At 44.7% G+C, this 16156-nt stretch overlaps 1 protein-coding gene across 6 annotated transcripts in view; it reads right to left on the bottom strand.

The window, feature by feature from the left end:
• The window catches only part of FGFR2 (fibroblast growth factor receptor 2), a 101910-nt gene that overhangs the window by 45188 nt on the left and 40566 nt on the right, over nt 1–16156 (bottom strand). For all 6 annotated transcript variants that reach the window (XM_060098774.1, XM_060098779.1, XM_060098785.1 and 3 more), the window contains one exon: nt 6910–7033. In XM_060098774.1, coding sequence (XP_059954757.1) covers nt 6910–7033 — 124 coding nt within the window. The remainder of the gene's footprint in view (nt 1–6909; nt 7034–16156) is intronic.

Raw genomic sequence — 16156 nt, 5'->3', positions numbered from 1 at the left:
TGGTATCAGTCCTGCAGGAAAGCACTTTCTGCTGGTCAGTACATTCGGGGCTGATGTAGCCACCCACTGGCCAGCTTTTGCCCCTGGAATACCTGTTGTGAAATAGGTATGAAAAGCCACTCTGTAGCAACCAAAAAGCTTGTTAAACAGTAGCTACCAAAGGAAGTTTTGAAATCTGCGTCCTGAAGGAAAGGAGAGGACCAACCAACCACCCCTTTAGCCAGGGCTGAGCTGAGTGTACATGTCTCGGCTTAGAGCTATGAAAGGAGGTGTGGGACCCCCTAATGACAGGACTAGACATCACTAGTGGGTCCCATTATTTAAAAGCACCACCCTCCTACCAAAGCATGTCATCCCCCATTTTACAGATGAGAAACTGAGGTTCAGAAGTTCCATGACTTCCCAGGCCACAAAGCTAGCAAAGGATGGAAACAGGATTTGAACCACTCACCCACGTAATTCCCACCAGGACCTCCAGAGGTGCTCAGGTGCCCCCCTGAGGGTTGACGCCGTAGCAACGGTTAGGACGAGGAGGCGGTATTGGCTGCTGGAGCCACAAAAGCAGCAGGACTTGGCCTCCTACACAACCCCCACTACAGCCCCACCATTCCATGTCCACTTTAACAAGCCCACTTAGGAAGGCACCGCTGTGACCTATGCCTGGCATGGCACCTCCATCCATCCATTCTCAGTTGAGGGGCTTTCTGCCTTCCTCCAGCTAGATTTCACAACGTCAAGCTGGCACGCAGAACCAGTATCAGGATAAACACCAAGGTTTGAACTCAGAGCAAGAAATGGAAAAGAATTCATTGGCATCAAAATCATGAATATGGAAAATCAAATGAGGTCTGGCCAGGAAGCTTCTAGGTCAAGATGCTTCAAGTTGAGAATCCCAAGGGGCTCTGTGGAGCTGAGGCCTGGCGACTGCCAGGGAAATGCACAAGAGCTCCAAGCTGGAAGGTGAGGGTCAGGTGTCCAATGCGTTCAAATCTCCAGATACACGGTATTGTGTAGTTTCATGCCACCTGCACTACAGCCACCCTCTTCACTCAGAGAAACAGAAGCAGTGCCCGGGAGCCATGATGTGACAGAAACTAGGACAGAGAAGGTCTTCCATACGGAGCAAGTGGCCGGGAATGGTCCTAATTTTGAGGGCCTCACTAATAAACCAACCAGTTAATTAATGAACTAGACCACTTTCTTCATTTACTGAAACACTACTTTGTTCCAACCTGACACCTCTCACCAAAAAGAAAGGTCCGCTGTACTGCAGAAGTGTGGTTTCAGGGGCTCTGACTTGCCTCAGTCCCCTTCCTAGGGCTCAGGGATCACACTGGGTCCTTTGTCTTCCCAGGACGGGACTGCCCCAAGCAACAAACGATTGACACCACCTCTCCCACGGGACGGGCTGCCGAGCGCTCAACGCCAGGCGTCAGCCCCTTAGTCAGGCCTATGGGTCAGCGCCCGCAATAACAGCCTTCACTCCTCCCCGACACACACCCGGGGGGTGGCAGTCAGCACTGGCACGGATTCCTTCTTGCTTTCGGGCTGAGTCCCATCACGTCTGAAGCCGAGTTACAGCGGACTGATGTCAAGGGCCAGTGGACAGCACTGTCCCTGTCTGCCGCCGAGCAAGTCAGGGCTGGCGGAGGGCCCTGGGTGATCCCCTCACAGCCAGAAGGGACTCCCGGCCCCGACCGGCTCCCAACCAGCCACCGAGACACTGTGTGCTGCCTATAGCTCTTGCCCCGGGAGGACAAATTTCTGGAAAGTAGACTGTAGAGGAGTAGGCAAGGCTGGCCTCTGCAAATCCAGAGGCCCCGTATCCACCTCTGCTGCTCTGCTGCCCCCAAAATACCCGATGCCAGGTGAAAAGCTCTTAAGGTATCTGATGGTCTCTGGGAATGCAGAACGGGACATCAAAAAGAGATAGAGTTCATAATTCAAAGCCAAAGAAAGGGTCTACATGAGTCAGAAGGAGCAACTGGTCTTCTGAATACTTCCATCTCTCTCTCTCACATGGGGTTCACCTTTGAGTCTGGCTGCGGCAGCTGCTGACTCCACAGCAATCCTGAACAGAGACAGCAATGTGTGGTGCCCGCAGCACGACTCCAGGATTCGACAGGACCCAGCTCTGGAGTTCCTTGGAGACCTTGGCAAAAATCACTTTCCCGCCCGGAACCTGGAGGCCCCCAAGTGTAAAATGGGGTGAGAGGTGGAGGTGGAGGTCACGAGACCAACTCGATGAACTTGAAGCTCTCAGACTCTACAACCCTCTTCTGCGAGTTCAAGCAACTATCTCAGTCCTGGGAAAGCCCTGACGACAGCATTAACCAAAGATGGAAACCTCAGCAGGACGAGTGACTGTCAGCCACTGGCCAGCTCTGTTGGTCCCAACACGGCATCCAGATTGTTCAATAAAACTTCTGGTTTGAGGGCTTCCCTGGTGGTGCAGTGGTTGAGAGTCCGCCTGCCGATGCAGGGGACACGGGTTCGTGCCCCGGTCCGGGAAGATCCCACATGCCGCGGAGCGGCTAGGCCCGTGAGCCATGGCTGCTGAGCCTGCGCGTCCAGAGCCCGTGCTCCACAATGGAAGAGGCCACAACAGTGAGAGGCCCGTGTAAAGCAAAAAAAACCAAAAGAGGGCTTCCCTGGTGGCGCAGTGGTTGGGAGTCCGCCTGCCGATGCAGGGGACACGGGTTCGTGCCCCGATCCCGGAGGATCCCACGTGCCGCGGAGCGGCTGGGCCCGCGAGCCATGGCCGCGGAGCCTGTGTGTCCGGAGCCTGTGCTCCGCAACGGGAGAGGCCACAGCAGTGAGAGGCCCGCGTACAGCAAAAAAAAAAAAAAAAAAAAAAACCAAAAGACAAAAACAAACAAAAAAAACTTCTGGTTGAGTCAATAAAGCCCATTTAAGATGTCTTCTAACCCTCAGAGGAGTTTCCAAGTTTAGAAAGGAGGAAAGTAGCATTTGTTGCTAGCCACCTAGGTACCAGCTGGGTGTTTTCACCTGTTTACCCAACCGATTTCTCATAACCACTATAGTGGGTTGACCTGTGGCCCCAGAAAAGATAAGTCCACATCCTAACCCCTGTGAACGTGACCCTATTTGGAAATAAGGTCTTTGTGATTGAGTTAAGGATCTCAAGATGAGGTCATCCTGGATTGAAGGTGGGCCCCAAATCCAATGACAGGTGTCCTTACGAGAGAAAGGCAGAGGGAGATTTGAGACAACACAGAGAGGAAGGCCACGGGAAGAGCTGGAGATGGAGTGATATGTCCACAAGCCAAGAACTGCTGACAGCCACCAGAAGCTGGGACAGAGGCATGAACGGATTCGCCCTCGGAATCTCCAAAAGGATCCAACCCTACAGAGAGCCTGACTTCAGACTTCTGGCTTCCAGAACTGACAAGAGAATAACTTCCTATTGTTTTAAGCCATCCAGCCTGTGACGATGTGTTACAGCAGCCCCTAGGAAACTGATACAGCCATCACAGAAACGAGGTAAGCATCACTGCTGAGAGAGGCTCAGAGGAGCTAAGTCACTTGTCCCAGTTCGCTTGGTCCCCAGTGTGTGGGCCGACAGACCCGCTAGGCTCACAGCACCAGGCTGCCTTTATCTAACATTAGTGAGTCTCAGCACCTTCCTTTTCAGACGCGAGGAGAGTGAAACCAAAAGTTAAACGTCTTCTGCCAGGCTGCTGCTTCTTGGTGGCAGGGCCCCAGGCAGAATTCTGCGCTTCAGCCTCACTCACGGATGAACTACGGGTGAACGCTTGCCACCTCCCAGAGCTCGCTATTTTAAGGAGAGCCCGTTTTATTATCACCACAATTACTGAGATGGGGAGCTTCACACTAATTTTCCCTTGCAAGTAAATGGCTGAAAAGTAATGGTGTCAATTTTAATGAGCATCAAGCAAGGCTCCTACAAGGGCTCCCATAAACCAAAGCATTTCCCGCACACACAACAATGGCTTGCTATTTAATTCCAGAACACAAGAATGTCACTTAAATTACACAGCTTTTACATTAAAGTGCTTATGGGAATGCCTTTCCAAGGAAGAATTTCAATAAATAGGTCTCACCCAGTTTGATGCGTCGTCATATCCAAACTACAAGCCTATGTATCATAGCAACAAAAATAAAACCTCGGAGAATGGGAACGAGGACAGGACTTCACTTTCTCTGGGGAAGAGTCTCTGATATCCTGTCAAACAGAGATGTAGCTGAGAGGCTGCTATCACGCAGCCATGTATTAAACTTGGACCTACAGGCCACCAGAAATTCACTGTTCGAGCCTGAACCCCTTTTGTTTCCACTTGCTGAGATGTTCCGGATGTCTGTCTGCCAGCCCTGTAAGTCTGCCTGAGACTCTTCAGCTGACTCAATTCTTATTTTATTACCACTTCTCAAAGCAATTACTAGGGTTTTGAGCAAAGATGAGAGTATTTCACACCTCCATCTTTCCTGAAAATGCCTTATACTCCACTGACTTTTGGCTTCTATTTATAAAGAAGGTTCAAGGCTTGGAAAATTATTGGGGTTGAGCTTTAATGGATATTCCCAACCAGCATTGTGTCATTATTGGCCCACGTTTAGTTGGGCGATCTCCCAAATTTGTGACATAATCAGGCCTTTCTCTGCATTACTCCATACACTACGCTCCCTCCACATTACACCACTGAATCATACGCTCTTTTCAACAAGACTGATTGCCAGGGGATTAACATTAGACAGCACAATTCCATTATTCAGCAGCCCAATTCAAATCCAACCCTAAACTCTAAGAGAGATTTCAGGGCTTCACAGAGATGAGCTGCCAGAAAGCTGAAAGGGGAGGTGGGGTGATGGGCTTTTGAACGTTTTACATAACAGCTCAACCTAAAACCTGCTATAAGCAAGAGCCCGCGGCTGAAGTGGCCGAGATATGACTCCTGATTCCTGGACTGGCCCCAACCAATCTTAATGAATGATTTGTAGATCTCTGCAGAGCCAGGATCCCCAAAGATGGCTGTAGCACAATGATTTTATTCCCACAATAAATGACTTTTGTCCAAAATTAACTATTTAGAACTTTTAGCCCCAAAACTTTCTTCCCTTTAATAGGAATACTTTCATGTCAAACTCAGGATATGCGAGGTCCAAAGTGAAATCCAAGTGGTGTGCTCTTTTTTTTTTTTTTTTTTAATTTATTTATTTTGGGGGGCCGCGCCACGCGGCACGTGGGATCGTAGTTCCCCGATCAGGGACTGAACCCGCGCCCCCTGAATTGGAAGCGTGGAGTCTTAACTGCTGGACCGCCAGGGAGGTCCAAGTCGTGTGCTCTTTGATCAATAGACTTATGACACATCAATGCCAAAATAAATGTTAACCATTTTCTTCTCATGTTTGAGTGTTACTTCTCTTTGTGTTTGTTTGGTAAAATATCTGTACATAGTGATTGCCACTAAGAAACATTCCACAAATATCTCTGTGAGAAAAGAAGGCTCTTAAAACTCAGGCTTTTATGAATATCTATAGAATCTATATTATACAAAATCCTTTCAAATTTCACATTAAGGCTTCTGAATAATAAAATGTTGCTTTTTTCACTGAACACTTACAAATGGAGATAAAGGCTGTATTATGTTTTCTAAGGCAGAGTTTCTCATGGATTTAATTTAATCTGATAGAAAATTTAAATGGTTTTCTATTTAATTTTCAGTTAACCTAAAACTTCAATTAACCACATCTATGTAATTTGGTTAATCAAGCTTTTGCAAAGCTTCTTTAATGGCTCTTTGGACAATTCAAATATCTATGGGGTCTCTCTCCTCAAAGAGTTTATATTTTATTGAAGGAGAAGAAATGCCCACGTGTGAAATAATACTAAGGGCACATGCACAGGAAATGATGGCGGAAGGCCTTTGTTTATGGATGCACAGTGGGTGGGCATGAGTTTGTGGGGTTACAGAGGGTCACACTAAGGCAAAATGAATCAAGGTGAGACGGAGACTTGAGCAGGAGTCAGAAACCTGCATGTGGGGATGTGCAAACCGATTAGGTAACCCACAGCAAGGACTCAAGGACAGATGGTCACATTGAGAGTCAGGGTTGACGGCAAAGACAAAAGGTGGCTTCTACAAAGAAAAGATCTCAGCCCACCATCCCGACACGAGACACCTCCTAGGTGTAAGTTTATCAATCCTCCAACAAGACAGAGAAACAGCTTCTTCATCAGTTACAACAAAACCCATCATAATAGACCAGACTTAGGAAGAAACTTGAGTTTCCAGGACAACAAGCTATGTTGTCTTAAGATATTTCATTAAAATAGCTTATTTTAGCACTTTGATTAAAAAAAAGTACTCATAAGCCCATTAAAACAGTTCCCTTTTCACAGAAGAAATAGCTTCTAGGAATAGACGTTGAACTTGTAGTGTCTAATGACTTTCTTCTGATGGAACTGAAGGGTCCCTTGACGTTAACCTTCGTCCAACCAGCTATAAGCTCAGTCATTATAATACCTTTTCCTTTACTCTTCAGCCAGCATTATATAGTTGCCCTTCTTTCAGAAACAACGTTCTCCCACAGCCCAACTGTACCTTTTCCTGCACACACTAACATTTTGCAGAGAAATCTCAGCTTCCAGAACGTCAGCACGTCTCACACCACATCCACATTACACAAGATGATGCCTGGGAGCCAAGGGGATCACGCAAAACACATAAAACTCAGCTAATCAGGAAACAGAACACTGTCAAATGACAGAAGAAGCCTTCCCAAATGATAGCGTGTATTTAGAAAGAATGAAGACAAACCAAGTCTCCTGAAAGCACGGGGAGAAACAAGACTCACTTTCACAATTTCAAATGAGTAAAGCTGCAGCAGGCTGGCACGTGGCTGCCACTCGGGGAGAAGCAAACTCACCAACAACATCGAGGTGGTACGTGTGATTGATGGACCCGTAATCGTTCTCCACCACACAGGTGTAATTTCCTTTGTCGGATGGGACCACGCTTTCCATGATAAGGCTCCAATGCTGGTTTCGTACCTGCAAAGATAAGAGTAAAGGTGGTTATTGAATCACCTTAGTACAGAACACCAGGTGCTTTGCTTTCTTGATTTAAAAAGAAGTTGAGGGAGACAAGGAAGGTAGAGAAGAATCACCTGAATTCTAAATTTTCCTCATAATAAATACTCAGACTGGTGACAAAGGAAAACAATAATTATCATCATGGTGAACGTCTGGCAAGCTGACATCATCATGTTAAGATACAAAAGAGTGTTTGCAGTAGGTCTGTCACTCTTATGGGTTTGAGGGGTCCTCCAGGAACCGCCAAGTAGCCGGGGAACCTAACAGTAACCCACAGTATCAGCACCCCAGGGCAGGTGAGCCTCAGACTGCTCATCCACTGGGAGCCCTCAAACCCTACGGCACCAAGGAACTACGCAGAGCAAACGCCAGTGAACACGTACTGGAAACCAGGCACTTTCCTGAGCGCTCCTTTCCACCGCAGCTAATTTAACCTTAACGCTCCCATGGAGCCCACAAGGTAGGTGCTGTTATTGTTCCGGGAAGCTTCTGGTGTGAAGTCCTCTTAGATCCTTCCCCACAGCGCTTAGATGCTGTCAGGACATCTCAAGAAGTGTCAGCTGGAAACATAGGTCTGCCCCTCCCATCTCTCGCTGAATAGATGCTACATGTTCCTGAGATACACTCGGAATTTCAAATATGGGAGCAATGAATCCTCAGGACACTTCAGTTGTGTATGCATCTGTTTACAAACTCCTTGAGACTTTTCGAAGATAAGCAGCGCGTGAGAAAATACGTTATTGTGATTCTCACCCTCGTTCTGTCAACATGCAAACAGACTAAGATTCTAAGGTTTCCACCTTGCTTTCAAAGTATTTCAATAGACTCAGGCTTTCAAGCAAGCATGCTTTTTCCTTATCAAGGCCAAAATGCAGATTTCATCTTTCAGGTTCATGGCTTTAATATTTCTCTCCAAATCCGTATCATTCTTTAAAGGCATTTTGGACAAGGCATTCTGGAGAAATGGAAAGAAAAAATAAAAAGCCAGGGCCTACTCATCTTATTTCAGGAATTCCAACTGACCTTCTGAATGATTCCCTGAGCACTGCAAGTGTTTTCTGCCTTAATCACCTAAAAAACCGATAATGCCAGCAGAGCCCGTGCAAGCACATGAGTGATTCAAGGAGCTAAATTAGAGAATAAAGAAAATCGTCTGGCGAACGCTCCATTATAAAAAGGGGAGGGCAGAGCAGCTGTCCACTTTGAAAAGCAGAGCCAACCGAGGTAAGAGGTTAGAAGAACACACTATAGGACAACTCATTTCATGTCAGCCGTTCGGTTCAGCACAAGCCATCACTGCAGAGCGCAGTTACTGATGCTGAGTCCAAAAACAAGATTGCTAGTCATCACTAACAGTCTTAGGAAGCATCATGGGGGTGAAGGCTGGATTCTTCTTCTTCACAGACTACAAGCCCAGAATTAAGACTGCGTTCCGAGCAGCCACTTTGCTTCAGCTGCTGCCTGAAAACGACTCCCCCTGTAAACCATGGAGGTTGTTTCAGTCTAAGGTCCTAGAGCTCTCTCACTGTCCCAGGTGAAATGTCTGGCAGTAAATGAACGTGAAGTCATCAGACCTACAATGGAGAGAGTCTGTTCTCTACATTGGAGAAGACTCGCTTTCTGCTCTTGGCTGGGCCACAGACTTTTAGGAGAACCAAAACAAGAGGCTGTGTCTCCTCTTGGGATAAGCTCCTTCTTTGCAGAATGTATAAAAGGGATGCTCAGGAAGAGGAGAAGATGTGAATGCTAAAATCTCCAGTTTAAGAATCCTCTATGGAAGTCCTGGCCCCCCTGGGGGCTACCCCGGAGCTGTAGGCTCAGAGCATGGAAAAGGTGGGTGTTAGCTCCTTGATTTAGCTCGAGGCAGATGAGCCCACAATGAGACCCTCCCTCTCCATAAGCGCTCAGGAGTATCAGGAATGGGACTGTCTTGGCCTCTGAGGAACCAGTCACGTGGAGGGTAACTCGGGCCGATGTCACCAAGCCACGTAATCCAGCATTTAGCCCTGCTGTAAATATTCAGTTCTTTGAGCCCCTGCTCAAATGTCATGCCCATAAGCCCTTAATCATGGCTAGTGCCTGTCTCTGGACCCCAGCCAAACTGTCAATGTCTTTCTTGTGCCTGGATCCAGATTTGGCACAGAGTGGATTCCAAATGGAGCTGAACCTGAACTGTGCAGGCAGGGCATGGTCTGCCTCTGCCCGAGACATTAAATCTTGGCATATACAGCCCCGCATGCCACTGCCTTTTTTTTTTAACCCTAGAGCATATGGTCAGCTCCAGTCTTTCGTCGGGGCTGTGGCATTCCACGTAAGATCTACCAGGGCATGTGCTCCCTGGATATTTACTTCCTAGAGATGCACGACAATAATGTTAATAAGTTAACATTTATAAAATGCTTTCACAATGAGAAACACATTTACCCAACAGGGTGTTTCTGCCCTTCCAGAGACCTTGGTACTCAATCAATATTGCCCCATACAGTGCTGTTAATATTTATTTTCTTACACCGCGGCTCCAGGATTTGATTCCTTGACATAGCACCAATCCCCAATTTTATGAGCTGTGGCATTTTCCAATGGATGCCCTTGGAAGCCTCCAACAGGGAGACTAGTTGACACTTTTGTAGGGGACATCCTACCATTAATTATCGGCTGCTTAATGACAAGCTAAGAGACTACAAACAGTAACTCTACAAAGATGGGGAACAGAGGCACAAAGATTCCTGTGCTTTTTTAAACACACCATTTCCATACCAGATTCCGGGTACTCCTAAAGAAAGTGCAAAAATGTAAGATGTCACCTTCAACACGTTTTTCTCAATTCCTCAGCTTTTTAATGCTCCATTGTTTCTGCCACTTAAGTCAAATGAACATAAACCATCTTTGGTTGCACAGAAGAGGGAATGTAAATACTCAATAAACATATGAAAAGATGCTTAACCTCATTAAGGAGCAGGGAAATGCAAATTAAAACAACGATGAGACACTGTTATTCACCAGTTGATTAACAAAAATTAGAAAGATCAATGTCATTGAGTACTCGGTGAGGGTGGAGGGAAATAGAAACTCAAATTGATAATATAAGTTGAGAAAAATCTTTCTGTAAAATAATTTGCTAGTACCCAGTAAAATTAGCAACACACTTTTTTTTTTGGACCCAGTTAATTCCACTTCTAGAAATCTTGCCTACACAGAAAAGAGCAGGATTACTTCAAAGCACATAATAAAATTGTTGCTTCAAGCACAGTTTGTAACAGAAGAAAACTGGAATCCATCAACAGGAGACTCATTCATAATGAACAGTTTATTCCAAAAGAATAGCATACAGTCATTAAAAAGAATGAGGTATTCTTATGTTCGGTCCTGGTAAAATATCATCAATAGTTACTGATGAATGAAAACAAGTAGCCTGAATGCAAATATGTATAGTCATGATTCCATTTTGTAAAAAATATACACACACAAGACACACACATGACACACACACACAACCTTCTAGGTGCATATAGGCCTGAATCTGTAAGCATGACTTGTATACAAAGTAAAATCAGAAAGAAAACGTACTAAATTGTTAGTGATATACTTTATATAATTTAGTAGGATTAAAAATGTTTACTCCTTTCTCATTTTCACTTTTCAAATTTAAACATAAATCTCACACACATACAACAAAAAAAGTGAAATAAACCCTAGGGTAGTAGTTGTTTTGTGGCAGAATCACTGCATGTGTAACTCTCCGGCAGACAGACCACAGAAGCCAGGGAGAAGAGAAATCCTGCAGTAACCAACACATGCACAATCCCTTCTTTTCATTCCTCCCTGTGGCTAAATCTTCGTGGAATTCATCAGTATTTTTCATCTGCCAAGGAACAAAATGAGAGAGCATGGGGTTTCAAAACTATGTTCACTAAAAACTTCTAAAAATAACATTTCAATACTGAAACCAAGCAGACTGAAGCTAATGGCCTCAACTCTCTTCTTACTTGTAATCCAAAAACTGGATCCACAAACATTCTACACCCTGTCATTGCAAAGACAAAAGGTGGCCCAGACAGGTTTTCTCGGAATTCCTCAGTTACCTAAAGCCTCCACGTTGCACGTAAAACCCCTAGCCTTCAGCTGACAACTGGGAATGTCGATGGAGCTGGTAGGACACCAAAACACCTAGGTGAAAGGTGAAAGGTCAAAGACCCAGCTGTCACCTGGATGTTTACTTTCCACATTGCAAAAAACTCTGAACATTTCCAAACAGCCAGGTGTTCGATAACAAGCAGAATAAACACCCAGAAGCTGGATGGAAAGTTTTGCTCTGTGCCAAATCCAGGAATGATGTGTCCACATGATGGTAAATACCTCCAACACTTCCTCCCACCTTCCTCCCACCAGTAGCAGGGCTCAAATTATGGAGAAGGACAGCACTCCCTTTCAACCCTGGCCTTCATAAGGTGCCCCATGAACTACAATTCAACGTAGACCAGGTGTCATGAGGATGCATAAATCTTACTAGCCCATGCCAGATCCCCATTTTCAGCTGGTTCCTGGGGGACTCCAAACCATCCCTCTGGGATGTGTATATACAAACTGAGCTTACATGTGCCAAGGGCTGTGGCACATGCTGCTTCCTATCACCAGGCAGACCTGGAGACAAACACCTGTTTAATGCTTAAACGCCAAGAAATTTGCTTTTCGGGAGGGGTCCAGAGAACAGGGCTGGGTGAGCTCTGATCTTTGAGGACCAGTGGCAGAAACTCTTCCCTCTATTCAGTAAACAATGGATCTCTCCAGAGGAGGTGGGAAGTGAATTATAAAATGCAAGGCTGATCTCTTCGATGCCTGTTCCCTGACGGTGCCCAGAAAGGTGCTCTGCGGACAGACTGCCAAAAGGGCATCCACTGCCTTTTGAACTTAACTCTTTAAAAACGTCATGGCCTTCTTTAAAAAGCTAAACACAGAATCACCATATGATCCAGCAATTCCATTCCTAGGTATATACCCAAAGGAACTCAAAGCAAGGACTCAAACAGATACTAGTATACCAATGTTCATAGCTGCACCATCCACAGTAGCCAAAAGGTAGAAACAACCCAAGTGCCCATCAACAGATGAATGGATAAACAAAGTGTGATATATCCATATAATGGAATATTATTCAGCCATTCTTTTAAAAGAAGGAAGTTCTGATACATGCTACAACATGGATGAACCTTGAACATATTAAGTGAAATAGCCAGATACAAAAGGACAAATTTCCTATGATTCCACTTATATGAGATACCTAGACAGGCAAATACAGAGATAGAAAGTAGATTAGAAGTTACCAGGGCCTGGGGAAAGGAGGAAGAGGGAATTAATGTTTAATGGATACAGAGTTTCTATTTTGGATGATGAAAAAGTTTTAGAAATAAATGACAAATTTTATGTTATACTTTTACCACACACCAAAAAAAAAAAAAATCTCATACAGGTCACAGAAGCTAGAAGAACAGCATCATACCCCTCCCCCCAACTTTACTCTCAACAGTATACCTTGCATCAACTGATATTTATATGCTCTTGGGAAGCCGTTACTACCTACGTGTCCTTCATTTATCATAACAGTGTTTTGGTTTTTTTCTTAACAAAACATGGAACCATCTTTGAAAAAAAGCAGTTTAATAAGGGCATGAACTTTGGAGCAAAAATTGCCTGGGTCCAAATAACAGCTCTACCGCCTAGGAGCCCCATCTGCAAAAGGAACAAAAGAACAGTGCCCACCTCTTTGGGCTGTGCAGGGGACAGGGTGCCATGTATACAGGAGGCACCTGGAACAGTCAGGACACAGGTGAGCAGACAACACATGCCAGCAGATACCAACATACACCAGCTCCTCATCACAGTCTGCTTGATCTGACATTAAAGCAGAAGTGTCTTGGTTGAAAAAAAGTTCAACATATTATAAATATATTAAAAAGCACATTAGTAGTGATTTTTCCAAAAAAACATACTTTGGGGTTAAGCATTATACTTAATAACCTAGAAAATGTAAATCTAACCTAACCATCAAAACAACCAGTTCAGTTGTGATAAGAAAATAATTTTTTTAGTTGTCTTTTCTTGGACATGTACTTGGAAACTAATAGTCCATACTCTACAATGCTTCCTCTCCTCTGCCAGGCCACTCCGTGGGCATTCTAACCTCTTGGATGCCGTGGGCTCTTGTGCCAATTCTATGGCCATGTTGAGGGAGAGCTTTATCCCATGATCTCTTTTGGGTCTTATGCAGTTAGTACGTGGCTTGAAAGATGGTTTTGTTTTGTTTTGTTTTGTTTTTAAGCATACAGTAGTTTATTTATAAACAATATGTAGCTAGATAAAGATATGGTCAGAGGAGTATCTGGATGCAAGCTGGCTGTCTCTGCTCAGGAGTCAGGCTACTCTCTTCTCTCTCTACTCAGAGTGTGGCCCATACACCAGCTGCGGAGCATCTCCCGGGTCTTGTTAGAAAGGCAGAATTTTGGGCCTCCCTCCACACCTACTGAATCCTAATCTGCATTTTTTTTTTTGAGGTATACTTGACTTACCATTTTACATTAATTTCAGCTGTACAACATAGTGATTCAATATTTTTATAGATAATACTTCATTTAAAGTTATTACAAAATAATGGCTATATTTCCCTGTCCTGTACAGTATATCCTTTTATTTTTACAACTTTATTAGAGTATAATTGCATCACAATGGTGTATTAGTTTCTGCTTTATAACAAAGTGAATCAGTTATACATATACATCTGTTCCCATACCCCTTCCCTCTTGCGTCTCCCTCCCTCCCACCCTCCCTATCCCACCCCTCCAGGTGGTCACAAAGCACCGAGCTGATCTCCCTGTGCTATGCGGCTGCTTCCCACTAGAAAGACGGTTTTTAACAGTATTCTTCTCCTCTATGCCTAAATCATTACTTAGGAATAAGCTAGCAATTGAGCTGGTCTATTAATTATCTCAGTCATCTTGCTTTTCTACATTTAATTGTAATCGCTGTTCGGAGCCCTACTAAATATCTAGCCTTAAAGGCAAACTCCTTATAAAAAACAAAATCTGTGCTGTTGTTTAAGATGAAAAATGGTTGATGCTGCATTATGGTTATGCTACTAAATCACAGGTTTTAGTGCTGGAAAGGATCAGACGTTAGAGATTTCCTATCCCATCTTCTCATCTTAAGGATAGGTGATGTGAAGCCCAGAGAGCTTAGCCAACTTTTTAACTGATGTTAAAAAGCCCAGGCATCAGCACAATTAGGGAGATATGGTTTTGCTTCAAGTCATGCTTTGTCATTATATAACATCCAGCAAGCCTTTGCCCACATACTAAGAAAAACAGTAATTTGACTCTTAATAACCTAAGAATGGCTCAGCATGAGTTCTTTGATAAATAAGGCTGAAACACAGAATACCAAAGAGCTCTATGGGCCATTTTAATTAAAATGAGCTTTCTGTCCTGTTTCATAATTCTCTTTGACTTTGTTTTGGTTTTTTGTGTTCCTTCTCCCTTCAATGGCCACATATGCATAATACAGTAGACCAGGGCCAAAGTGCCCAGCCCATAAACAGGTAGAAAGAGCTAGACAGACAGCTGGGCCACCAGAGCACAGCCATGGTTTATGGAATGAGATTTATGAAGGAGAAAAAAAAAAAAATCACAGAAATGCACACCAAAAAATCACAATTTTGTTTGTGGAAAATTTCAGGTCTTGCTTTCTGGAAAAACACATCTTGGAAAACTTGACACTTTGCTTCTTCATTAAATAAAAGAGCAAAAGGACGGGAGTGAGAGGAGGGGTCATTTGGACATCAGTCGGGCCCTCCACGTGAACAATTAGGTCTCGGCTTTGGGGGGAAGTGCCGAGGAATGGAAACTACAAACTGTACAATACGGATCCCTCAAGTCAAATGTTCAGAGACACAGTTCTTTACAAGTGTATGTAGGTAACAAAGAAAACATCAGAGGCAAAACCCCCCATCATGACCGTGCTCCCCACTCTGCCCTGAAGCTCAGCCCAGCAGGGGTGGCCCTCAGGTGGGAGTCCACCTCTGTGACCTTTAGTGACTTCATGGCCTAGGAACCCGGGGACCTGGGGTGGGTCTAACACGTCATTAGCAAGACTTAGGCTTCAGGTAACTATATTTTCCCAGGAGGTAAGAGATCTCTGTCTTTTCCTTTCAAGTCCCAGAAGCCCATTGGGCTCAATGGAATTTCTAAGGGTGTCCCGTATTCCCAAAACGACTGACCAATGCCACAACTGTTGTGAATCCAGGTTGACTACCCTTGCAATGAGGCGGCAAGCGCCCCCAGGCCAGTCAGGCCCACCGTCCCAGCCTCTTTCTCCAGAGAGAAAGGCCAGCTGGGCAAGAGATGCACCCTCATCACGGCTGGCCGGCACTCCCCCGCTCCAAAGGTGTAATACTCTCCCTTTTGTTTGCCCTTTTCATTGAAAAGCAAAACAGAGTTTAGGTTTTTCTCCCCACACCCTCAAATTCCATCCCTCTTTCACTCCAGAAATGACTCGAACATCAAACAACAAAAATACTTCGGTCATCTGTGCCTCCCCGGGAGGAGGCTCAAGGTTCCTAGTTTTGCTTTTAGAACATAGTTGCCCTTCATTTAGTGGGATGTTGTCATCAATAATCAAAACCGAACTGCACCTGTTAAAAATCAAGCAGCGTTTCCTCATTCGGCACCCTTAGTCTGCCAGCGCGTTTGTAATCACTAATTCAGGTTTGCAAAAAGTTCCTTATCCATAATAATGATGTCGGTCCTATTTATTTTGAGACCAGGAGTTTCTGGAGGCTCACTGACCCTTTGCACTCATTTCCCAGACTTTCTTAAGGAAGGAAATGAGTTAACCACCAAGATTTTGACCACCCTTCTTATACTTAAATTGTATTTAAATAAACCATTGGAACTGCATCAGTTATGATTTCAGAGAACGTTTGGTGGTTAGAACAATCCCAGGGGCCCCGATTTTAGTGGTTTAACTCTTCCTTTACAACCAGCATCACCGAATGAAATCTCTGTCTATTCATTCTTAAAAAAAAAAAAAAAA

Source organism: Mesoplodon densirostris, chromosome 1 (genome assembly GCF_025265405.1).
Source record: "Mesoplodon densirostris isolate mMesDen1 chromosome 1, mMesDen1 primary haplotype, whole genome shotgun sequence".
NCBI lineage: Eukaryota > Metazoa > Chordata > Mammalia > Artiodactyla > Ziphiidae > Mesoplodon > Mesoplodon densirostris.
Note: the sequence above shows the minus strand (reverse complement) of the source record. Positions and strands in the feature narration are given on the sequence as shown.